Consider the following 26,340-nt stretch of genomic DNA (forward strand, 5'->3'; position numbering starts at 1 on the left):
TATAAAATAGGGAAAGATATGTGTAGTACAGTTCTACCGTACGATTCAAAACCAGGTAAAGCTGAATAATCTCTTGTTAGGAAAATAGCACTGGGAAGCAAAATGGTGAAGGAAAAGATTAAAATTCAGGACAAAGACTATATTCCTGGGAAAGGAATGGTGCATGCTTTTAATCCGAGTACTTGGGTGGCAGAGGCAGAATTGCCCAAGTCCACGTGGCACATCTACAATGCAGCCTCTACCCCGAAGGCTCACGGAACATAGAACAAGCGGTAAAGAGGACAGTAATATCTCAGTTCTCATTAATGAAGCTCCCTCATGCAACAGGGCCAGGAACACAAAAGGTCACAAATGACCAAAGTGTAGAGACTTAAGAGTCTGCAGAATGCGGGTCCTTGGATAGGACTCCTATCCTCTTCATTAAAAATCAGGTTTAAAAAAAATACTTTATTTGTGTGAGTGTATTGCCTGCATGTCGTGCAGTGCCCATGGAGGTCATAAGAGGGCGCTGGATTCCCCTGGATCTGGAGTTACAGATGGTTGTTAGCTGTCATGTGGGTGCTGGGACTCTAACCCAGGTCCTCTGCAAGAGCAGCCGGTGCTCTTGAGAATTGAGCCATCTCTCCTGCCCTGCTAAAACCCTACAAATTTGTTTACATGTTATTTGAGGCCAGCTTTACACCACAAAGGCAGAGTTGAGTAGCGACAGAGACCATGTGACCTGCAAACTTAATATTTGTTATCTGGTTCTTTACATACAAAATATTTCCAGCACCTAGATTAGAGAAAGATGGAAACACCTTTGAGTTTTTGAAGCTGAAGCAGTAGGCACTAGGAACTTGAGGTTAGATGGGTATGACAGATTTGAGAGCTGAGGAGATAGATGGTAGACCTTGATGGCTTTATGTCCACACCACATAATAATATACATTTATGAAGGCCAATCTTTGAAAAAGCCATCCTTTTTTTTTTTTTCTTCAGGAGTTTATAATCCCAAATGGGTTCAAGCCAAGGGAAATGATGTAGGCTAGACCACTCCACCCTCTGGCCGAACCCTTTCATGCAGTACATAGCCTATACAACTACAGGGCCCTAACAAAGGTGAAATGCTAATAGGCAGATACAGAGGAAGATCCTGAGGGAGCAGCATAGCCCCAGGGCTAAGAGAACAGTTAGCATCATTCAATAATCCTTTGTGCTCACAAAACTGCTTCTTCAACCCAACTGAGCTGTTTCATTTGTGAAGTGAGGACACCGCAGCACTTGCCGTCAATCTTAGCATTGTTATAAAAAATATTGGAGACCAGATGGGGTGTGATACTTGGCACAGTGCATAAGAAATTCCAGTTATCATACATGGGGCAAGGTGGTTGTATTGACTGATGGGGGAGACAGATATAGCCATGTGCCTCTAGGACATAACTCCTAGAGGGATGCAGGAAACATTCACCAGCATATGATAATTTGTGGTTATGCCAAATGAGATCCATATGGAGAAATACTATAGGATTTCAAAGGAAGAAGGGTACCACATCATTTGTCTTGGGTCCGTTAGACAGTAGGCACTGAAATAGAGGATGCTATTTAATCCTCACAAAGGAAGAAAAATGAGGCTCATAACTTGTGACGCCGAAAATCATACATTTAGTTAAGTGCTCAAACCCAGCCTCTCACTTTAGCGTTTACTCCCTAGACACTAATGTCTTCATTGATGTGAGGGAAGGCTTCAAAGGGGGTAGGACTTGAAATGGCCCCCATAATAACAACAGGCTCAGTGTAGGAGATGGGTTGAGGTGCTATCCTATTAAGGAGGCTGTGTCCATCAAAAAATGTAAAAGATAATTTTATGTGTGACATATTCTCCACCCCCCTCCAATGAACTACTGAGATCGTCCTGTCTTCTCTTCTCTGTTCTGGAGTTACAGGTACATGAAGCCACACCTGACTTTTTACATGTATACTAGAGATCTGAATTCAAATCTTATGCAAGCACTTTACCTACTGAACCAATTCAAATCTTATGCAAAGCACTTTACCTACTGAACCATCTCCCCTGCCCAGTTTTATTTTTTTAAAGGTATGTAATTCTTTGGAAAGCCAGGACTAGAAAGAAAAATACTCTTGATAAACCACATCACTTAGTACTATACGAAGTCATAGTTTCCCACAAGTGATGACTTGCTTATGGTGTTGTGCTTCTTAATGTCTCTTGGTAATACAGGACTGCAGAGTTTTTGCAAAATGGACCCAGGAGACTGCCTCACTTACAAAGGAGCTTCACCCTTCAGTAGTTGATTTATGACTTTTAAAAAGTGACTATATGCCGGGTGTGGTGGCGCACACTTTTAATCCCAGCACTCCGGAGGCAGAGGCAAGTGGATCTCTGTGAGTTCAAGGCCAGCCTGGTCTACATAGAGAGTTCCAGGCCTGCTCGGGCTACAGGGAGACCCTATCTTAAAGACCGAAAAAAAAAAAAAAGTGACTATATAAATGCCAAGTGAGAACATTCAATTAAAATGCAGTTAGTTAATTGTTCCCCTAGCCTATCTTCAAAGAGTACCCGGTGTACCTTAAATTTCAACTTTCCTTTTAAATGAAGATCCTAATTTGGTAACTGAGAGTTATAGATTAGCTTGCAACCCCATTTCCCATGCTTTTTCTATTTAATATTATTAATACTATATTTATTGAATCGGATGTGGAAGAAAATTTAAATCTTACTTTCTGGGCCTTCCCATGTTTTTCCTCTTAGGTTTTCTTGCACTCCTTCCTTTTAGGGCACAAAAATGCAAAGAGGGGCCTGAACTGATAACCAATACTTCCCTCTTACTCTTGGTTTCAGAATTTCCAGTGCTGGGGTGCTTATGTCCCTTTTAAGATGTTTTCATACACAGGAGAGAAAATATGTATGTGTGACCACATGTGACAGAACGCCTGCTGCAAATGCAGGATGAGACATAGCTGGGTGATTGAATGAAGAGAGCCTCTATGCGGTTACCACAAAGATAACGAAGCACAGTAAGGCTAATTTCACATTAAGGCTAAGTACTTTTTACTTGCTCCAAACAATGCTACATAGGAAGATAAATCACAAAGTGGGCTTGTGGGGTGGGATTGGTTCTTACCTTGTTGATGATATGTATCACTCCATTTGTGGCAGCATTGTTACCGTCAACAATAGATGCTCCCTGAATTGTGATATTCTGTAAGTGCAAACCACAGTGGGAAGGTAAACACACCTGGGGGTTGAATTGCCTCGGGGAGGGGGTCCCATCTTTTGAGCACTAAGTGGCTTTCATGCTTTTGGGCCATTATGCATCAATTATGATTCTTTAGACATCACAGACAGACACAGGAAAAGAACTTTCCTCTACCTTGTGGCATGTATTCTGATAATTAGATCTATTCTACTCTATTTTAGTTCATTAAAAAGTGCTAAGTGAGGCTCATTAAAGTGATCTGGCAGTTTGGCAAGCACTGTAGGCAGTGTTGTGGTCATAACCTCAGTTTGTGACCCCACATGGAGAATAGGATCTTTAGACTGTTAATCAAGTAAAAATAAGGTCATGAGTGTGGTCCTAATCCAGTAGGACCGGTGTCCTTACGAGCAGGGGAAATTTACACAGAGCTGTAGGAGATGGATGCCATACAATCAATAACGTGGACATTGACAAGCCGAGGGGGCAGGCTTGTGAAGCATCTCCTTCCTTTGCTGCCTTCACAGGGAACCAACTCAGGCCAACACCTTGATCTCGAACTTTCAGCTTTCAGAAACGATGAGGAAATAGACTGTCCTCAAGCTCCCTCCTAGTCTGTGGTACACTGTTATAGTGGCCACAGAAAACTAATACAGATAGTACAACCAACTCTCCTGGAAAGAATTCAACCACTTCTTAGGATTATTAATTGCACGAGGAAGGGGGCTAAGTAAAGCCCAAGCTGCCTACCCTTCCAGCACCAACCAAGAGCAACTGAGCTCCAGTCCCTTTGGTTTCCTCTCCTCTCCACCATTACCTCCCTTTGAAACTGTTCCTGGCATCTTGGGTAAGGAAGGAGACTTGCCTTTCCCTGAACACTCAAGTTCCATGAGCAGAGGTCATGGAGGAAACATTTCAGGCTACCTGACACATTTCTTGATTAAAGGGAGACATTCGTATTATACAGGAATGAACTCATAAAAACGTGTATTTGATGGTTTGTTCCTCGAGTTCAGGGACTTCAATCAAGAGCCTATAGAACCTGTGATGTGCTAGCTCAGGGCAGATGTTTAGTCAATGGTGCCAGGAGAATTGGTGGTCCAAAACACCAATGGATTAGTGTTACTGTAGCAATCACTTCACAATATGTGTGCACATATTTATTGGGCACACTGAGATATTCAGCACATTGTATACATGGTGTGATGATCTGCTTAGGATACTTGGACTGTCTGTCATCAGAACCAGTTTTTATTTCTTTGTGATGACGGCATTCAAATAATTTCTTCTAGCTTTGCTATTGGATTGATTGATTTGGGGACACTGGGGGCTAAATCTAGGGCCTCATACATGTCAGGCAAGCACTCTACCATCGAGTTCTACCATGTATTCCTAGACCTCTTTTTACTTATTTTATTTTGAGACAGGGAATCCATTAAGTTGTTCAGGCTGTCCTTGAACTCATTCTGTATTCTGGGAGACCCTGAACTTGTAATCCTGCCTCAGCCTCCCACGTAGCTGGTATTACAGGCCTGTAGCCCCAAGCCTGGTTCGGCTTTTGATTTATATGCTATAGTATTGTTAACCATAAATACCCTCTGTGCAATAGTCCACGGAAGGTATTCCTCCTAGCTAGCTGTGACTTTGTACCCACTATCTTTATCCAAATTTTTACTTAATTCAGAAAAATAGCACTCAAAAACTAACACGAGTGTCACTGGAATTGTCAATTTTATAAAATGTACCATGGGATCACGTGTAAAGATTTTCCGGTTTCTAAAATAATTTACCTGCTGAACCACATGCTTAGGCTCAGCTCAAAGGATCCTTTTCCTGGTACTCACATACTCACAGAGCAAGCTGGGAAGTTTTTGAGCAGTGATTCTCAGATGTTTCTGCCTGTGGCTCATAAACCACGACACAGCAGTCCTCAGTGCCTGGTAGACCCCCAGTCTTTTCTTTCACTTGGTGCAATTCTCGGAAAGAGCGTTGGCACCCTGCTCCTGACAGCCAAACAGCCGGACTTCCCCTGGTTGGAATCAGTCCTTAACACTCTGGGAGTGCCAGACAGTCTGGCAGCTCTTCCCTCACCACTGCTCTGTACCCAGCACCAAGTTCCATGCCTGTTCAGAGCAGGTGTACCATATAGGTTTGTGGTCTGGCTAACTTGCTATGAAGTTCAGTTAACTGTAATGATTCCATTAAGAGGTCAGTTGTTCCTAGTTAACTACACACCAAAATTAAAGTTGTGGTATTGACCACCCTCTCTCCTTTCTGAGTCAGGCTGTGTCTGTCAGGAGCTTGGCTGGCCCACCAGTGGGAATGTAACTACATTTTGGATCACTGCTTGTCAACTTGATGGGATTTAGAATCATCATGGAAATAAGCCTGTGGGCATGTCTATTAGGGAGTTTCTAGATTGAGTTAATGGAGGTGGGAAGACCCACCACACATGTGGTGGTATCATGCCATGGACTGAATGTAAAGGGAAAGATGAGACTGAACAGCAGCATTCATCTCTCTCCTTCCTGACTACAGATGTGATGTGACCAGCTGCTTCAAGGTCCTGTCACCATAGCTTCCCTGCCATGATAGACTGTTCCCTCAAACTGTGAGCCAAAATAAACCCTGAGTTGCTTTTCTCAGGTATTTGATCACAACAGTAAGAAAAGTAATACATTGCTATAGTTCTCTCTCTCTCTCTCTTTCTCCTTCTCCCTCCACCCAAGTGTGTGTGTGTGTGTGTGTGTGTGTGTGTGTGTGTGTGTGTGAGAGAGAGAGAGAGAGAGAGAGAGAGAGAGATCATTGTTGCAACTGGGTGATTCTCACACGGGGTTCTAGTCTGTGCACATATCTGGAAATTCACAACATCACCAAAATTTGGAAAGTATAACATGAGTAAAGGCCCCACGCTCCAAATGAAGAACCAGACAAGAGCGTTCTTACCTCGCCTGCCTTGTCCAGGTGAAGGAAGCTGCCCTGCAAAGATGTTGCCAGCATGTCAGAGGATGACAGGGTCTGCAGATCCGCCACTCTATATGTGCCTAGCTGCATGTGGTATCTAAAACACCAGGTCATAAGGGTCACAATTAAATCAATGCATGAGTCAGTATTATTTGAACAGTTAGGAGAATAAACTCTGGGGCCGGTCTGCCATATTCACACTTCATATTCTTCCACAGAGTAGTTGGTCTTGCCTGGAATTAATTATTTAACCACCCTGTGCTTCACTTTCACATCTGTTGAATGGGAACAATTGTAACATGTATATTAGAGGTGTTGGGAGGATTAACTGAATTAATATGCAGAGCACAGTGCTTAGTACAGAGTTGGCTGTTATCTGCTAACTATTCCTATCCCAGGGAGGGTGTTCAGGGAATCCTAGGACATGTTCCATTCCCTATCTGTGAGGGACCATGTGGCTTCTCTATGCTGAACTTCTAAGGGATGTTCACACAGATACCACCCAGATGGTGTGGGGAATTAGGTAAATAATACCCACTTTATTAGGGCTGGAATATTGTTTGATGACAACCAGAAGGCTTTTTCGTCTCGGTCCATGTCCTCAATGGCTTGTTGGGAAGGCACGAGGACAGTGAGATTCAAGGTGGTAGACAGCATGGGTTGAAGGGAAGCATTCTGAATCACAGGAGGAAAAGAAAGTGACCTATGTATTGTTAGAGGACTAGCAGGCCTGACTCACATGCTTGGCAGAGATGATGGCTTCCCAGATGATGTAATTCCAGGGATACTGGGAATATGGTAGTTTTTCTACCCCAGGGCCACCCAACCATTGGCTGATACTTTTGAGACTCATTCATTTTGGAATTTTCTGCAACATACAGGGAACTGTTTTCTGAGTGGGTGTGAGTAAGCAAGACCTATTTTGGCACATGCTTAAAGGGGATGATCTGTCGCATGACTGGTTAGCTTGGACACCTTGGTCTATTCAGTCAAAGATGACAGAGATTCAGACAACCAGGCTGGGTGGGACATGATTCTTTGTTACATTTTCCAGGGCTGAAGGGCAAGTTCTGGGTATGCTAAAGCACCCCCAATGTTAGCTCTAAGTCCAGATCTTGGTGAATTATGGCATGAATTGTCTTTAAAAAACACCTATGTAATGGACAATTTTCTTTCTATATACTTGAATTAGTCAAAAGTTGACTATTTACCCTGGACCAGAAATTCCAAATCCTGGCTACGTGTTAGTATTGGTGTCCAGGGAAAGCCTCTTACTTACCAAATGTGGCTGGGTGCCCTTCGTGATTCTAAAGTGTAGATGGTGGGGAGCCACTGTTCAAGTCCATCCCCTCTCCCTCCTGACTTGACCCATTTCTAGTCTTCTGTTGCACACATTCCAAATTTCTATAACGATATATGTTGTCAATGCTAAATTGCAAATGTAGGTACTCACATGTATCCACTGGTTAAATATAGCTCCCTCGGAGAGAAACGACAATTCCTTATTCATTTCGTGAGAGGGCAGGAGAGGCAAGAGAGAACACAGAGAAGGGGGAATGAAGAACCTCATCTCAGTGTGGCTCTGGGGAGCCTGCTGCTTGCCCTCCAAACTCTACTGCTCTCCCCTCCTCCTGCTTCCCCATGCTGGTATGTACCCCAATTAGCTGAATTTTCATGCTACAGGAGCCACAGGTTGGGCATGCCTGTCAGACTGAGGTAAAGAATTAACTCCAGCTTCTCCAAGTGAAACAACTGAAGTTCTTTCAAATCAGAAATTTAGCTTGTAACAACACAAACACCCCGGCCCCAAGGGAGGTCCCAGAGCTCAGCAAACAGCCTCAAGTCAGGCCCAGTGTGGAGCACTGGCTTGGCACATGGGATAAAATTGCCTGGGGTTTCACTTTGGCCCAGCCATGGCCTAGAGAAAGCTTCCTGGGAGAAAAATGAATGGAGATGGGTGGACACTCTGTAGGGTCAGGCTGAAGCTTCAAACTTCAGCTTGTTTCCTTCTGTGGAAGGACAGGGATGTGGGGAAAGTGGAACTAGAGGGTTTTAGGACATGAACAGCCTATGGGGAATCCAAGCTCCAGGACAGGGTACAGGGTAGCTCCTTAGCTTGATGCAGTAAGTAGAAGTTCCAAGAGAAAGGAAGGTGGGACCTTCCCTGAATGCAGCAGTGTGTGTGTGTGTGTGTGTGTGTGTGTGTGTGTATGTCTGTGCATGCACACAATGCCCCAGCAGTGCCCTGGAGAGGCTTTTGGTTTTGGAGGCTGCAGGTTTGGGGGGGGGATTGCCAGATCAGTGATTTCAGTGGCGAGGAAGAACAAGAATCAAACTGTGAACAAAACAAAAAAATAAGTGATAAGAAAAATTTGTCTAATTTGTCAAAGTTTACTTTGTTTCTCATTTTGACAACTGTTTAAATGTGAGTGACCTAAGAATAAGGTGAAGATCTTTCCCCTTGAGTTTACAGTCCAGTGCTGGAGGAGATAGATGGACAGGCAGTGACAGCTGGGTGTGATCCATACTGTATGAGCAGAATAATCTATACTAGTGATTAAGTTTTGGGCCCTGCACTTAAACAGCTACTGACACCTCTGGTAAGTATGTGTGGTTAGCCTCAGTTTCCTTACTTGTAGAATGGGCATCATAATAGCGTTAACCTCAGATAACTGTGAGGTTTAAATGAGATGCTGTTACATGAAGGACCTTATAAGATGCCTGGTTCACAGAAGGTGTTTGTGTGTGCACGTGCACACACGCATGCGCACGCGCGCACACGCACACACATACACACACACACTCCTGATAGAGACAAGCTCTGGTTGTTCTGGGTACTCATAGGAGGCATGAGACTTCTGATGAGGAGCTCGGGAAGCCATCTTAGCAGAGGAGAGATTAACTGCTCATTTGGTAAGTGTGTGAAACAGGTAGATTGGCAAACAAAAGTCAGGACTGCTTGGTGTACAGAAGGCACCAAATAAAAGTTAGCCATGGCAGCCTATGAAAATGAATGACCCAGCACCCACATGATGGCTAGTAACCATCTGTAACTCCAGTTCCAGGTGATCTGACACCCTCTTCTGGCCTCTGTGGGCATTGCACACATTGTTGCACTTTTATACATGCAGGCAAAATACTTATACAGATTAAATAAAAATAAATAAAAACTTTTAAAAAAGAATAAAAAATGAAAATGAGTAACCCATCAAACGTGCATGGTATCTGCAAGAAATAGTTGGCTTCATGTAACATCTCATAGACATCAGGTCTGTAGATCTAAGGCATCTATCTTAGCTGAGCAGTTCATTTTCCTGCTGGGGGCTCTCTTCATGACTTTGCACTCGAGGTCCTCCTTCAGGACTTACCATGGCTGCATTTCCATAGCACAGGAGACCATTCCCTTCATAGCCCTCTTGACAAACACAACTCCAGATACCAGAAGCAGACTGGCAGGTAGCCTAAGAAAGCAAAGATGGAGGAAATGGCTTGCTTTTCCATAAAGTGTTAGGCCTGACTCATATCTATCTGTGAGACAGTAGCCTTTATGTATCTAAGATAAGAACTCCATATTCAGAGCTGGGAATATATAGTTCAGTGGTAGAGCACTTGCCCAGTGTGTACAGGGCCCTGGGTTTGACCCCACCACACCACAAGGAAAATATCCTGCAAATTCAGGACTGAAAGATGGTGGATGTAACCCATAGACCCTCCAGTGTTGTAACAGGATGTTCCCGCCTGCAGCTTTTAGTCATAGCAAGGCTCTTTCCTTTTATCCCTGCCAGATTTAGCAAAGGAAGGAATCCAGGAGAGTTAAATTTTATTTTCAGAAAAGATGAATATATTTTAGTATAAGCTCATTTTGTGTCATGTTTTGAGCACGCTTAACTTCTGAAAACTTACTCTTTATGTATCTGAGATTTAAAACCAACTGGTGTCCTGTATTTATATGGTGAGCCTATGTTGTTTCTTCCAAGGTTTGAAATGGAGTGAAAATAGTAATAGCTCTCATTTTGCTTAGGGACTCATTTGGACGTGAGAGAGATTTTCTCACAGCTAGGCTCAGATAAGAAATATCCATTATGATTTGAGTATGAAGTGTCTTCCCAAAACACCAGTGTGTTAGAGACTTGGTCCCTCTGCAGCATGCACAGAGGTGAGGCTTTGGGAAATGAGCGGATCATGAGGACTCTGACTTAACCAATGGATGACTCCACTGATGGGTTTAAAATTTAATGACATCATTGGGATGTGGTGGAAATTTTCAGAGATTGGAGAAAGTAGGACACTGAATGCATGCCCATGGACCATATCTTGTTTCCAACCCTGTCTTCTCTGGCTCTCTGGCTCCTGTTTGCTATGAGGTGAGCCACTTTGCTCCATCACATACTCTACCATGATGCTCTGCCTCACACACACACACAAGCCAAGACACACTGAAGTCAAGTGATCATGGATAGAAACCTCTGAAATCATAATCCAAAGTAAACCCTTCTTCCTTTAACTTGTTTTCTCAGGTATTTTGTGATAGTCACAAGAAGCAGCTAACACGACCTCATTTTTGTTCTTAAGAATTTTTATGTGTTTAGTATTGAAGAAAACATCAAGTGACTTACCAGTGGATGACATTTCTCGGTTTGTTCCAAGCATGAAATGATTGGGTCACAGTCAATCCCATTTCCTCGAAACCCTTTCTTGCACTCACATTCATTCTGTAATTCCAAAGACAAGAAAGAGATCACTGAAGCAAGTGTTCTCCAAGCCTTGCACTCAGTTGCACTGAAAAGCAAACTATGGAAACTACAGTTGTTCAACCCTTCTAAAGAGAGACTTCGATTCCAAAGCTATTCGTTTACACAGTCTAGGTTATGTTGCCCAATCTGACAGTTCCTTGGTACTTTCATTTTGAATTCTTACCTTACAAAGGTCTATAGAGGTAGTCTCAGAGAGAGATTAGATCCTAAAGGCCATCAGGCTGGAAAAGTTGGCCCCATACCTACAGAGAAAGGTTGAGCAAGCCATGGGGCATCCACTTGGTGGAGATCTATGCATGTGGCTATTGCTAGCCTAACAGACACTGCTCAATGTAGATAATGCCTCCCCAGATAGATGAATTTGATTAAGTCACTACTTCTTCACAGACAAGCCACAGCACCCAGCTCAGCAGCTGTAGCATCTTCATGCAGGTAGGCAGTGCCTGTCCTCTGTGAGGGTTTAGGCCCCCCTACTGTGGTGTATGCTGGTGAGCAGGGTGCAGGCTGCAGGCTGCATTCCGGCTTGCACTTGTCCCTTGGGCAGAAGCAGTGGCCCTGAGCCTGCAGCTAATTAGTAAGGTGTGATGACGGCAGTGGGCTGTACGACAAAATGGGAAAATATTTGTGTCAAGTGGGCAAGGAACCACTGGAGCTGAAGTCGGTTACCACAGTGTAAAGGAAACTAACAACCTGGACCTGAGAGAGACTGAAGGAAAAACACCAGCACAGTTTTCTCCCCACTTTATTATTTTCCCGGCTGTTTTCAATGATCATGCAAAGCCCGACATTTAAAACATAATTTGAGAAGGAGTAATTTCTTCAATTGATTTAAATAAAACATGTTCTAGAACTATTATAAAACCAACAATGAATCTAGAGGAAAACCAAATATAAGTACATTAAAAGACAAACAAGAAAGGTCTAGCCTTAAACATGGGGAAATAAGACATAAGAAATTTTGTAGAGTCATGGCGTGTGAGGTGCTTATAGGAATGGACTGTTTAGAGGGTTGGAGTGCACTGGGATATTCTTCTAGAAGTGGAATACCACTGGGTCTTGGGCATTTAAATGGAGGGAGAATGTCAGAAGTGAACAGAGGTGAGGAAGTGTATGTGCTTGGCTGGAGAAGGGTCAAAACAGTGTTTTCCGGACACAACATGGCAGTTGCACATGCGAACTCACAGTGGTTGTGAAAGCATGCAGAAGATCTGTGTAATCTCAAGCCTGACAAAATCCCAGCAGGGAGAGGGTAGGGGAGGTAGGTACAATGTCCCACCACTAGCTGAGGGGATGTTGGCCATTGACAGCTGATGGGAAGAGGGAGATTGGTTTTCTTTAAGGTCCTTGTAGGTGGATCACACTCTAGTGGTTGGCCCCACATGGGAGAGTATGTGGGTATCACAAACAGGACTTTATGGGTTTGAAAAAATGCAGGCACAAAGTTGAATGTGTAGAGAAGGATGGGGATGGACCTGGTGGAGTAGGGGAGAGGGGTGATTATGATCCAAGTGCATTGTATGAAATTCTCAACTAAGAACCTTCTTTAAAGGATGGAGTTAGAAACACACACATACACACACACATATACACACACACATACACTGCAGTAGTGGGTGACATAAGACAATCTATTAGGTTGTGGGAAGAAGTGAATAGAACTTCTATTTTATGAATTTTATCCTTAAAAGTATTACCTGCCACATGAGCTTTATAAGGCAAATGTGTATATTTTATATACAAATGTATCGTGCACAGAAGAACACACACACAAATGTGCATGTTATAGTCCAACCTCATCGACAAGGAACTTAATTTCCTCTGCCTGGTATTGGGGCAGCACATCCACATTCTCCAATATATTTCTTAGCATTTTTGACCCAAACATGGCTTCTCTTTTAGAAACAGCATTCATAGTAATTAAAGTTAGTATCTATTTGGTGCATCTAAAACATTTCAAGCCAACTACAGCTAAGTGATGACAGTCCTAGAATGGGGTCCATTTGACTTCTTACATATGTCTTAGAGACCCTTCCCTTCCTCCATCTCCCCATCAGAGCACTTTTCATATTTGTCTTCAGGAAAGGAGATGGAGCAGAGCAGAGACAGACACTGTATAGGTTGAAGTGTGCCCCCAATCCCAAATTCATGTCTTGAAGCCCTGACCTCCAGTACCCCAAGATGTAACTCTACTTAGAAACAGTATTATTATGTGGTTAGTTAAGATGAAGTCACTGGAGTAAGGTGGACCCTGAATCGCATATGAATAGTGTCCTATAAAAAGATGAAAATGGGACATGTGCACCGAGAGACTGACATGGGAAGATGAGGCTGGAGGTCAGATGATGTATCTCCACCAAAGGTGGACAACAGACCACCCAAGGTTAGGGGAGAAGCAAGGGGCAGGTTCTCCCTCACAGCCCTCAGAGGAGACACCCTGCAGACATCTTGAACTTAGGCCTCCAGACTGAGACAATATGTGCTGGCTTTTCTCTGCCATCCAATTAGTGATACTTTTGTTATGGCAGCCATAGAAAATGAGTACAGATACCAAGATGAGTACAAAACCAATATATTTTTGTTTTTCTTTTTTCAAATGCAATCTGACAACACAAAGGACTTAAACATGGATGTAATCACCTACTAAATGCCTTGGCGAGCTGTGAGACTGCAGTGAGCTCTTCCAGGATTAGGCTCCTGGGACTCATTTTAAAGCTCATTTACTCTAAACCCATGAGCAGGCACTGATGTCAGAGAAATCAGATGTGTAAATAGGGCAGCAGTGACTAGACACCTTGGAGTAACAGACCATGGATGTTCAGGCTGCATATGTTTTAAAATGTTTATCATGATGTCGTTTATGTCAGTCTGTCACCCTGTGGTAGATAATTTCTCCAGGACTGCCTATGGGCCCTGGCCCTGGATATTACTTATCCCCAGCACCCAGCTTAGTGGCACCCGAGAATTGGACAAATGAGAGGTGTATGAATGCCCGTGTGAACATCTGTTTTATTCTGTTTGCCCAGTATCTGCTCTTTCTCTCTTTCTGGAAAATGTACCCATTTGGCTTTGGGATCACCACTACTCCCTCTTCTTGTCTATATAATAAACTACAATTAAGTGCTCCAAGCTCAGGGATTCACATTGACTTTCCCTGCCTTTCATCTGCCTGGCCATGGGACCTGATTTCAATAATTGTGAGCAGGTGCTGATGGGAATGTGGAAGGCTGTGACAGCATTCAATATGGACCAAGAGAGAATGAGTCCTAGGTTTTTGGTGGAAATTATCATAAAATGTATTCTACTGTGCTTAACAGAAAGCAGGGGTAAGGTTGAAGCTGATGGAGGGTATCTCCTCACCCAGGAGCCTGGCCAGAAGCTGGGGCCAGACAGACTTCTTTGTGCCACCTTCTGGTCCCTGGATCATGTTGTACTTATGGTGGCATCTGCATATAGACTTTATAGTTGTATAAACCAAAATGTACCATTTTCTTTTGGGACTTTAATTGGTTTTGTTGTTTTTTCTCCACAAAAATTATGGTAAAATTTTATTTCTTTATTTTATGTGTATGCGTGTATTGCCTGCATGTAGGTAAGTGCACCCGTGTCCAGCAATGCCCATGGAGGTCAGAAGAGGCTGTCAGATACCCTGGGACTGGAGTTACAGACAGTTGTTAGCTGCCATGTGGGTGCTGGGATTCAAATCTGGGTCTTTTGGAAGCCCTTGTCAAGAAACTCCAATGGAGTCTTATATGAACATTTGAAAATTGCCCTGCTCTTTTTTCTAGTTCCCTGTCTAGAACTTGTAATGCTAATTACTCTTGCCTTTACTTCTTCACATCTCCTATTTATGATTCAAGGACTTTCTTTTCCCCTTAGAGACAAGAGTTATGCAATTTGGGAGTCTTTTAGATAGACCCACTGAAGGGGTACTCCAATTACCTCACCCTGCATCCCTGTACAGCACGGAAGAAGCCAGAGCAGTCTGTGTCCCTATTCCCTAGTGGTAATTGGGGTAACCCCTTCAGAGGATAGTGTGATAAGAATAGAGGTAGGAATTGGCTAGGCAGTTAGGGTAAAGAGACCCCAAAGAAATGTAGCCAGTTTCTGGGCTAAAAGTCAAAATGTCCTTGGGCCTGTTAGCAACACACTCTGTTCCAAAGGCAAAAAAATGTCAAAATGTCAAAAGTATTTGGGATCTTGTATCTAATCCTTAAAATATTTTAGGGTTACCTCTTCGGGGAGGGGGATGTTGGAGGGGAGGTAGTGGTTAAAAAAAAAGGAGTCTGCAGAGTTTGGGTCCTTGGACAGGACTCCTATATTAAAACCCACCCACCCAGAGCCTAGGGACCATTAAGGAAGAGGAGGCAGGAAGATTGTAAGAGCCAGGGAGGAGGTGCACGACTATATAGAAATAGTCCTACAGGCACCTGGGACCCTTCTCATACAAACCTACAACAATAGCTTCAGCACACACAAGATCCATGCAAACTTAAGCAAACAAAAGCCCAGCACAGAACTGTGGAAATGAACAGCAGGTCCCAATCTTAGTCGAAGAATTATTGGCAGCTGATTTCTGCTGAGTGAGGAAGAACTGACCTTCTTAAAGGGAGGGACTCTAGATAGGTTGACTAGATCCCAGGGGAAGAAATTGTACTGAGGGATATCTGGGGATACTTAACTTGACATGATAGACCTTAACACAAATGACAGAATGTATGAACTCCAGTCGGGGGGGGGCTTTGGGAGGGTGCCAATGGGGAAGGGGGTATAAAGATGATTTCTGTATGAAATACACAAAAAAATCAATAAAAATTTTTTTAAAAAAGGTAAAGCCAAAAAAATTATGGTAAAATATATCTGATGAAACTTAGCATTGTAACCATTTTCAAGTAGACAGTTCAGTAGTAGTAAGCACCCTCACATTGTTGTTCAACTATCACTACCATATCTCTAGAACCTTCCTCATCTTCCCAAACAGAAATGTCATGCTCATAAAATAACTCCATTCCCCTCCCCTAGCCCCTAGCAAGTGCTATTCTACTTTCCATCTTTATGAATTGGATTGCTATAGGAACCTCATATAAGCTGAATCAGTGATATTTGTTCCTTATTTAGTGTAATGTCTTTAAGTTCATCCAGACAGTAGCTTGTTGTCAGAACTCCCTTCCTTCCCAAGGCTGACTGAGGCTGCATCTCATGTGCATGTAACACTTTCTCCATTCATCTGCTGACTGACGGTTGGTTTTTATCCACTTTTGATTAGTGTGAAAACTGCTGCTGTGAATATGATTATACAAATATCTCTTGGAGTCTCTGCTTTTAATTGGGGGGATATATGGGGATATATCTAGAAGTCGAATTACTGGATCATATGGCAATTCTGTTTTTAATTTCCTGGAGAGATGTTATTTTATTGTCCACGGCCATGCTATTTTTCACTCTCACCAGGAATGCACGGATCACTGTGTTTTCTGTTTTAACTAGATGTCCCTGTGAAACAAATATATCCTTATGCCTTTCCCACCCGCAGTTGTCACTCTTTGAGCAGTACCCACTGTGTTCTATTAACACGGTGGACCCTCAGCTACATATAAACAGACATTAGCCAGGAGGGTTGTCTGGGCTGGTGCTTTAACCTCTGTTTTCAGGAAAGGGAGGTGGGCTGGATGGTATTGTGCATGTTCTTGCCTGTGCTGCCCCATTCCCTTCCACGCTTTCTCCTAATCATGTTCACCACCTTTTAGCTGCCCCCGGGGATCTCACTGGAAAGGCTTCTAAGAAGATCTTTTTATTTGGTAGCTATGAGTCCCTGGGTTGTCCTTCTAAGGGCTAGCCACCCATTTATCGCACCCCAAGTGTCAGTCCTCTGTTGGTTCCACAAGACAAATGCTCAATCCCTCAATCCTGGAGACAGGAAGAGAAAGGAGCTGGGGCACCATCGTAGGCTCCTAGAGACCTCCTTCACTGATACCTTAATCAGACCTGACCTTCATTGGTTGGGTGAATTCTTCCCTAGAACAAACGTGCTGGGTTTAAGATCTCATCAAGTATCGTTCAAACTCTGTGTTTTCCCAGTTGCTAACACATGCAAGGAAATGTGAGGTCCAAGGTCTGGAAGGCTTCTGATGGAAGCCTGGGAAGTATCATGGTGAACAGAATTAGTCTATATAGTGTGCTTAACTTCATGGAGAAAATGAATTTCTCAACAAAATAATGAAAGCTTAACAACAGTCCAGCTTTAGAACACCAAAGTGAAAAACTGTATCACGGTCCAAAAGATGTTTGTGTGTGTGTGTGTGTGTGTGTGTGTGTGTGTGAATTTAAAATCCTGTTTGCATCTTCTATGCCTGTGTCCCCTTACCTTATGGAATACCTCAGTTCACACTGTTTCTGGGGAGAGGTGGGAGCAGGTGGGATGGATGGGGACTGGTGACCTATCATTTCCATGGCCACAGTCTTATGCAGTTGGTATCACCTCCCCTGCAACTCATTAAATCCCAAGCGGTAGCCTCTTTGCCGTGGTCTTCATTTCAATGAAGCCATGTCAAATTGGGTTACAGGGTGTCCCAGATATGTGAAGCACGACCCATGGGGATGACTAAGAAGGCAACTCTGGATTCTGGCTTGTGAGTCATGTTTGGTTTTCTATGCCACTGAATAAATCTCTAACCTCTTAGTGCCTCAGTTTCTCTTTGGTAAGGTGGGATCCTAATGACATCTGTGTCACAGATTTCATCCTCCCTGCCCCAATGATAGTAAAAAGCTGCAGTAACTTCCAGCCAAAGAACTTCCATGGCTATGGACAAAAAAGTTACAGTAGGGACTCTGCTTCCTCTTTGATTTCTTTCCCAGGTTACCTACCTGCCCGGGGCCTATGTACAAGCAGGTGGCATTATCATGGCAGCCACCCATGCCACGCAGCAGACAGTTGTTGATCTCTACACAGTCTTTTCCATTTCCTGTCCAGCCCTGTTGGCACACACAGCTGTATGTCCCTGTGCCAGTTTGGATGCATTCTGCCTGTAGGAAGAACAAAATCAAGACCCCTGAAATCACAGCCCCACCATGGGACCCAAAGTCAGAAAGGATCTGGAAGAATGTTCTAGAAATATATATTTTATAGCACAATAGAAATGATTGAAATGCTTATTTGTATGAATGTCAGTAAAACTACTAGATGATTTAGAGAACAAAATTGCTTGGATCTGGCCAGCTAATGGCTACCACCACTGACAGTACTGAATTGCTGATTGAGCCAGGGACTGCTTTTATTGATTGATAGGAGTAAGCGATCATCTGGAGGAATTACTACCTTTATTTTATAGGCGAAAAAACAGGTATTCCCTTAGTCGGGTGTGGCGGCACATGCCTTTAATCCCAGCACCCGGGAGGCAGGAGGATCTCTGTGAGCTCAAGGCCAGCCTGGTCTACATAGTGAGTTCCTGGCCAGCTGGGGCTACAAGGAAACCCTGTCTTAAAAAAGACTAAAAAAAGAAAGAAAAAAAGGAAAAACCAGGTGTTCCTAAAGTCACATGGCTACAGAGAGAGAAGCATGGATTCAGGGTTCTTTGATGTTGGGGTCTGATCTCACTGCTATCCCAACTCTTGTTCTGGGATGTGATGGTTAATATTGTTAGCTTGACAGTGTCTAGGATGCCCTAGGAGACAAACCTCTGGGCATGTCTATGAGGGAATTTCTAGGTTAGGTTAACTTGAGGTGAGAAGATCCACTTTAAATGTGGATGGCACCATCTTATGGGCTGGGGTCCTGGACTAAACAAAAAGGAGAAAGTAAGCTGAGTACCAGTAGTCATCTCTCTCCTTCCTGACTGTGAGTACAATGTGACTGGCAGCCTCACACTCCTGTTGTCATGACTTACCCACCATGGACTGTACGCTTGAACTGTGAGCTAAAAATACCTGCCCCCCTTTACTCCTAAGTTGCTTTTGTCAGGTATTTTGTTGCAGCAATGGGATGAGCAACAAAAACAGGATGCTCATCATAGGAGGCTGAAGGATGGTGTGGAAGGATACGTGTCCAGAAGTTGTTGAGATGGGGTGGTTTTAAGTGGGTGGGACTCAGCCAAAGGGAATCTGGTGAGCAGGACCCGCATTTGTGTATAGATTTCATCCCCAGACCCAGGTGAAGTTCATGAAGGGGTTTAAGCCTAGAAGAAATGATATGATTTGCTTCAAGCCACTCTGGCCACATGTGGCAGACCACAAAATATGGTCGATCATATAATGTGGGTAGTTAGAGAGGAAGCAAGGAGACCAACTGTTGACAGTGGGTAAAGAATGAAGATGACTAGGATCAGAAGGTGGTGGCAAGATTGGAAAGGTACTAGTGACAGCAGTGGCCAGTGATGGTTACACTAATAACAGAACTTAAGCAAGTTACTTAATTTCCCTAAGTCTGGGAATAGGGATAGCGATAGCTACCTCACTGGGCTGGTTGGAGGAGCAGGTGAGATCAGATACAATGAGTCCTTGTAAGCTGAGAAGTTTGAATCAAGAGTCATATTATTGATCTCAACATCTGATTCATGTACTGTATTTGTTAAAAGCCCCAAGCTCCCTGCATGTCTGGATTCAGGGAGGCTAATAGATAGTATCCATTAGGTAGTCTCTAAAATCCAGTTAGAAAAGACAGATACCATGTTTTCTTTCATATGTGGATCCTAGATTGTGTGTATGTGTGTGTGTGTGTGTGTGTAATGAATCTAGAAAGGGACCGTGAGAGGGGAAAAGAGGTCTTAAGTAGATGGAATAGGTTAATAGAATACATGAGACATGAAAACAGAAGGAGGAAGAGAACCAGAGGGGAGGGGTAGGGGGATGGATGATCAACAAACACAAAATGTGTGAAAATACCCTAATGAAATTCATTTCTTTGTATGCTATTTAAATGTTATTTTTTTTTTTTGTGTACAAGTGTTTTGCTTGCATGTATGTAAGTGCATACATGTTATCCAATGCCAATTGAGGCTAGAAGAACGTGTTGGATCCCTCCATTTCTTTGTATGCTATTTAAATGTTATTTTTTTGTGTGTACAAGTGTTTTGCTTGCATGTATGTAAGTGCATACATGTTATCCAACTTGCTTGGATCTGGCCAGCTAATGGCTACCACCACTGACAGTACTGAGTTGCTGATTGAGCCAGGGACTGCTTTTATTGATTGATAGGAGTAAGTGATCATCTGGAGGAATTACTACCTTTATTTTACAGGCGAAAAAACAGGTGTTCCCTTAGTCGGGTGTGGTGGCACATGCCTTTAATCCCAGCACCCGGGAGGCAGGAGGATCTCTGTGAGCTCAAGGCCAGCCTGGTCTACATAGTGAGTTCCTGGCCAGCTGGGGCTACAAGGAAACCCTGTCTTAAAAAAGACTAAAAAAAGAAAGAAAAAAAGGAAAAACCAGGTGTTCCTAAAGTCACATGGCTACAGAGAGAGAAGCATGGATTCAGGGTTCTTTGATGTTGGGGTCTGATCTCACTGCTATCCCAACTCTTGTTCTGGGATGTGATGGTTAATATTGTTAGCTTGACAGTGTCTAGGATGCCCTAGGAGACAAACCTCTGGGCATGTCTATGAGGGAATTTCTAGGTTAGGTTAACTTGAGGTGAGAAGATCCACTTTAAATGTGGATGGCACCATCTTATGGGCTGGGGTCCTGGACTAAACAAAAAGGAGAAAGTAAGCTGAGTACCAGTAGTCATCTCTCTCCTTCCTGTGAGTACAATGTGACTGGCAGCCTCACACTCCTGTTGTCCTGACTTACCCACCATGGACTGTACGCTTGAACTGTGAGCTAAAAATACCTGCCCCCCTTTACTCCTAAGTTGCTTTTGTCAGGTATTTTGTTGCAGCAATGGGATGAGCAACAAAAACAGGGTGCTCATCATAGGAGGCTGAAGGATGGTGTGGAAGGATACGTGTCCAGAAGTTGTTGAGATGGGGTGGTTTTAAGTGGGTGGGACTCAGCCAAAGGGAATCTGGTGAGCAGGACCCGCATTTGTGTATAGATTTCATCCCCAGACCCAGGTGAAGTTCATGAAGGGGTTTAAGCCTAGAAGAAATGATATGATTTGCTTCAAGCCACTCTGGCCACATGTGGCAGACCACAAAATATGGTCGATCATATAATGTGGGTAGTTAGAGAGGAAGCAAGGAGACCAACTGTTGACAGTGGGTAAAGAATGAAGATGACTAGGATCAGAAGGTGGTGGCAAGATTGGAAAGGTACTAGTGACAGCAGTGGCCAGTGATGGTTACACTAATAACAGAACTTAAGCAAGTTACTTAATTTCCCTAAGTCTGGGAATAGGGATAGCGATAGCTACCTCACTGGGCTGGTTGGAGGAGCAGGTGAGATCAGATACAATGAGTCCTTGTAAGCTGAGAAGTTTGAATCAAGAGTCATATTATTGATCTCAACATCTGATTCATGTACTGTATTTGTTAAAAGCCCCAAGCTCCCTGCATGTCTGGATTCAGGGAGGCTAATAGATAGTATCCATTAGGTAGTCTCTAAAATCCAGTTAGAAAAGACAGATACCATGTTTTCTTTCATATGTGGATCCTAGATTGTGTGTATGTGTGTGTGTGTGTGTGTGTAATGAATCTAGAAAGGGACCGTGAGAGGGGAAAAGAGGTCTTAAGTAGATGGAATAGGTTAATAGAATACATGAGACATGAAAACAGAAGGAGGAAGAGAACCAGAGGGGAGGGGTAGGGGGATGGATGATCAACAAACACAAAATGTGTGAAAATACCCTAATGAAATCCATTTCTTTGTATGCTATTTAAATGTTATTTTTTTGTGTGTACAAGTGTTTTGCTTGCATGTATGTAAGTGCATACATGTTATCCAATGCCAATTGAGGCTAGAAGAACGTGTTGGATCCCTTGGAATCAGAGTTATGTGTTGTTAACTGTCATGTGGGTGCTGGGAACTGAATCCTGGGTCCTCTGCAGAGCAGCCAGTGCCCTCAACTGCTGAGTCATCTCTCCAGCCCCTTCGTATACTCTGTTTTAAAAAATCCAATAAAGAGTAAAATTCAGATGCTTTGTGCACATTAAAAGTGATCAGGCATTGCTTTTGGGATGTCTGTCTTCCAAGGATTTCTTTTAAAAATGAAGCACAAAGAACAGGTGACTAGGAAATGAAGACCAGCACTCACATTGTGACTACAACCTCCAGGAGTTGATCCCATGCAAGGGTCCTTCTTGGAACAGAAAATTCCATCCCCTTCATAGCCTTCTTTGCAGATGCAGCTGTGAAGAACATGCAAAATCAGCTCCTCCCTGGCAGCCAGCCGTGGAGGAACCAGCATACTGTTGATGGTTGCTCTGTGCAGGAAGCCCGTGTGCAAAGGTGGTTGGGAAATTTCTCAAGTCTGTGGGTTCACAGGGTCAGGTGAGAGTCAAAGCCCCACCTTAGCCATTATGTGATCCATATGAGTCCCTTGGAAGCTAGGAGACTTTGTTTCCTCACCTGGAAAATGGGTCTTACATCTTGCATAAAGCAGTGGTGATGATCATGAGCAAATGCGGGTGGAGAGTTTAGCCGAGTCACCTGACACCACCAGGCACAGTGCCCGCAGCTGGTCTGCTCTTGCAGGACCAGAAATGATCTCTTGATAACCCCCTGCTGGTGATAGGTATTTTTTCTGCTTCAGCAGAGACCAGCCCTGTCTATGCGGCAGCTCTGAAAATACTTGAAAATGTTAGTCAGTGAGACCTGCTCCCCTCCACTGGTTCCTTAGATTTTTTTCTCCTCTCACCAGCACACACACAACAGCTCAGGTGTGCCTCATTCTGTGAGCCAACAGTTTCTGGTCCCTTTCGCCTTTCAGAAAATCTCCTCAAAATGTCCTACTATAATACTTTCTATTAAATGTAGGCCATCCATCCATTCATCCATTGTTCATTCAGTATTCATTGGTTTAATCAATATATATTGAAGGCCCTGTGATGTACGCTAGGGGACAACATGTGACACCCATCAAACTTCCATCTCCTCTTGAAATTTTAGTGATATATGCGTCACAAAAACCAAAGATTATTTCTCCTGGATCAAGTTTCCTAGGGGAACTATATACTTTATCTGGAGTCCACATGAAGAGACACTTTGATCTGTTCTAACAGAGGCAATTGAGATGCCCCAGATCGTACAGAACACATTGAGAGCCTATTGTGGGTGATGCAGGAGGTCCTGGAGGTTATTTGGTTACTGGTGAGTTTTGCCATGCACTGATGTGGTTTCTACTTCCTTAGGCATATGTTTCTGTCATTTAACCACAGGAAAGATGCCTAGGCTTTGCCCTCATGCAGTCTGCTCTATTAGGAGAGACAAACCCAAACAATAAGCAAGCAATTATGTAAATATAAATTGAGAAACATGTTGTTTGAGCAGGGTGGGAATTCTAGCCATCCTGTGCACCCTCCAGGGTAATCTGGGTAGTTACTGCTTTTGAACTAGATGTTCTCAGAGAGGATGTTTCCTATGGCATTTCCCATCTCCTAAACTCACTGTGGTTGTTGTGCACTTTAAGGCAATAAATGGAAGTCCTTCCATCACTCAACTTGATACCAGATGCCTTTTACATAAGAGCTATCAACAGACTTTGAAAGTAAGATGTCTTTGAAGGATGGAAATTTCATTGCTCTCCTTCTGTTGATGGTTAACATTGATTGTCAACTTGACAGGGCATAAAATCACCTAGGAGACAAGCCTTTGGGCATTCCTGTGAGGGATTATCTAGGTTAGGTTAATTGAGGTGGCATGACACACCCTGGATGTGGGCAGCACTATTTCATGTCTGGGGTTCAGGACTGAATAAAGAGAAAGTGAGTTGAGCACAAACATTCCTCTCCCTCTGCTTCCTGACTGTGGATAGAATGTGACCAGCTGATTTCAGCTCCTTCTGTCACGATAGACTGGCTTGGATACTGTGTGTGAGCCCAAACAAACCCTTCCTTCCTTAAATTATGTTAGTCAGGGTATTTTGTCAGCAACAAGGCAAACAATGAATCTATCTTTCCTTCCTTCCTTCCTTCCTTCCTTCCTTCCTTCCTTCCTTCTCCTTCCTTCCTTCCTCCCTCCCTCCCTTTGATCTTTTCTTCCTTCCTTTCTTTCCTTCCTTCCATCCTCTATCCCTACTTTCATTCCTTGCTTTTGGATATTTTTTAAGATTTATTTTTATTATTTATGTCCATGTGTTGTGTGTCTGTATGTGTGTATGCCACATATGTGTGTATGCCCACAGAGGCCAGAAGAGGGAGTTAGATCCCCTGGAGCTAGAGTTACAGGTGGTTGTGAGCCACCCAATGTGGGTGCTAGGAGATGAATTCAGGTCCTCTGCGAGAGCAGCAGGTGCTTTTAATCATTGAGCCACCTTCCCTGCTCCCACTTTTGAATTTTTGTGATAAGGTCTTTTTGTAGTTTGGACTGACCTAGAACTTGCTGCAATGCTCCTGCTTCCCCCTCCTGAGTGCTCGGATTATTGCATGTCCTCCCTCACTTTATTGTTTTCATATGTGTGATCAAAATATCACACATAATATCACACAATGGGATGCCAATGATGTGCCGGTTCTGGTGGTGGGTGCTTTTATATTTGGTTCTTCTAATCTCTACTTATTGCTCTGTTAGGTAGATTTCATCAGTACTCATGAGGAAAATGAAGCTCAGAGAGGACTGTGTTTCAAAGCAGGGACTGTTGCAAATTAGATCTAGCTCAGTTTGAGATTCCATAAAAGCCACATTGTCAGCTGGGCAGACATGCCTTACTTTATAAATTGTATACATATGGCCTGGCTCCACGCATAAGTGGCACCGGGCCTTCCCTTCACAGACCTACCTGGCTGTCCCATTGGTGTATTCACAGGTGGCATGGATGTGACAGAACTGCACATAGGGCCCACAGGCTGAGGTCTGCTTGTTGCAGAACATTCCGGCTGTACCCTCCCTGCATGTACCCACTAGGCAGGCTCCGTCACTGTTGATCCTGTTATCACATGCTCCATGAGCACACAGACAGGCTGAAGGAGAAGAAGGGGATGTTGAGGGCTTGGGGAACACGGTTCCCATTGGGGTATAACACCATGAAGGATGGGGACCGCCTCCCCCTCCCCCTACTGCTGTCAAAGTAGAGCTGGGCCGAACTCAAGAGTCGCCAGGGACAGTCTCAGAGTGCCAGGGACAGCCCTGGAGAACAGCTGGTCCCACCCTGGAGGAGGATGCATTGGTCCCTAGGGTTCTTTCGGTGTCTGTGTGGGTGTGGGGAAGGAGGTGGTTTGTGATGTGGTGAAAGAAGCCAAGGAACCCAATTTTCAGCTACTTTGTGGTTGGACACATTAGCCAAGAAATTTCTCACTTTCTCTTCAAGATATTCTAGAATAAATAGAAGAGATTTCTCGTGTTGGTAGAGCCCCCGACAGACTCATGTGTTTATGCTCCATTCTCTCTTACAGGAAACCAATAACTAGTGACCAGCATTTGGGCCCCGACTTCATTTAAGGTCCTCAACTTGCCTTTTGCCATCTCACTAACCACCTTCAGTCCCAGGGGTAGGTAGGCCTAGAATCCACGCTCTAGATACAGAAGTTGAGGCCCAGAGGGCCGGAAGCACTGTCCAGTTTGTCTCCAAATTCCCATGTAGGGACTTGACCCTGGGCTGTTTAAATCCATATAGTGTGACTATAGACACATTGGATCATCATATTAACCAGCCTCTTGTCCTCTTAAACTTTAGCTGTTTACCTTGATTTTGAATATTGGTATTTAAAAATTGCAAAGTGGGGGATGAGGGTTTAGTTCAGCCATAAAGTGCACGCACACCCAAGTTAAATTCCCTGAACCCATATTAAAAAGTCAAGCATGGTGGTATATGCTTGTAATTCCAGCACTGGGGAGGCAGAGACAGGTGGATCCCTGGGCCTCACTGGCTGATGAGAGAGAGAGCTCTTGTCTCACAAAACAAGATGGATGGTACCTGAGGAAAGATACCCAAGACTGACTTCTAGCCTCCACATGCACATGGATACATATGTATCCACACCTCCATACACATCTCCACCCATATGAATGAATACACACACACACACACACACACTCACACATTGCAGTGTAAGTTCATCAGATATCTATGCATAGGATGTGGGAGAGAAGGAAGGAGATGTAGCTTCTCAATGGAAGACTTTAAGGATTTGGGGGCTAGAAGTATGTTTTAAGTGAAGGACTCTGAGCCTTGTCCCAGCAGGGACTGAGAGGACAGGAACTAGCATGGGTGCTTGGAACCAACATCCAGGAAAGAACAGACAAACTCAAAGGAGGGAGTCTAGAAAATGAAAGCTGGGTTTTAAACAGAACATAAGCTAGGACTTCGTAGGACCAAGACACCAGAGACCACAGGTCAAAG

General features: G+C 43.7%; 1 protein-coding gene across 1 annotated transcript in view; it reads right to left on the reverse strand.

Moving 5' to 3' along the window:
- The window catches only part of Stab2 (stabilin 2), a 162,229-nt gene that overhangs the window by 86,274 nt on the left and 49,615 nt on the right, over positions 1-26,340 (reverse strand). The window contains 9 exon segments of the mRNA XM_029568320.1: positions 3,126-3,203; positions 6,144-6,258; positions 6,700-6,836; positions 7,615-7,662; positions 9,530-9,622; positions 10,778-10,873; positions 17,777-17,935; positions 22,099-22,192; positions 24,781-24,961. Coding sequence (XP_029424180.1) covers positions 3,126-3,203; positions 6,144-6,258; positions 6,700-6,836; positions 7,615-7,662; positions 9,530-9,622; positions 10,778-10,873; positions 17,777-17,935; positions 22,099-22,192; positions 24,781-24,961 — 1,001 coding nt within the window.

This window comes from Nannospalax galili, unplaced genomic scaffold, assembly GCF_000622305.1.
Source record: "Nannospalax galili isolate Female #2095 unplaced genomic scaffold, S.galili_v1.0 scaffold39, whole genome shotgun sequence".
Lineage (NCBI taxonomy): Eukaryota > Metazoa > Chordata > Mammalia > Rodentia > Spalacidae > Nannospalax > Nannospalax galili.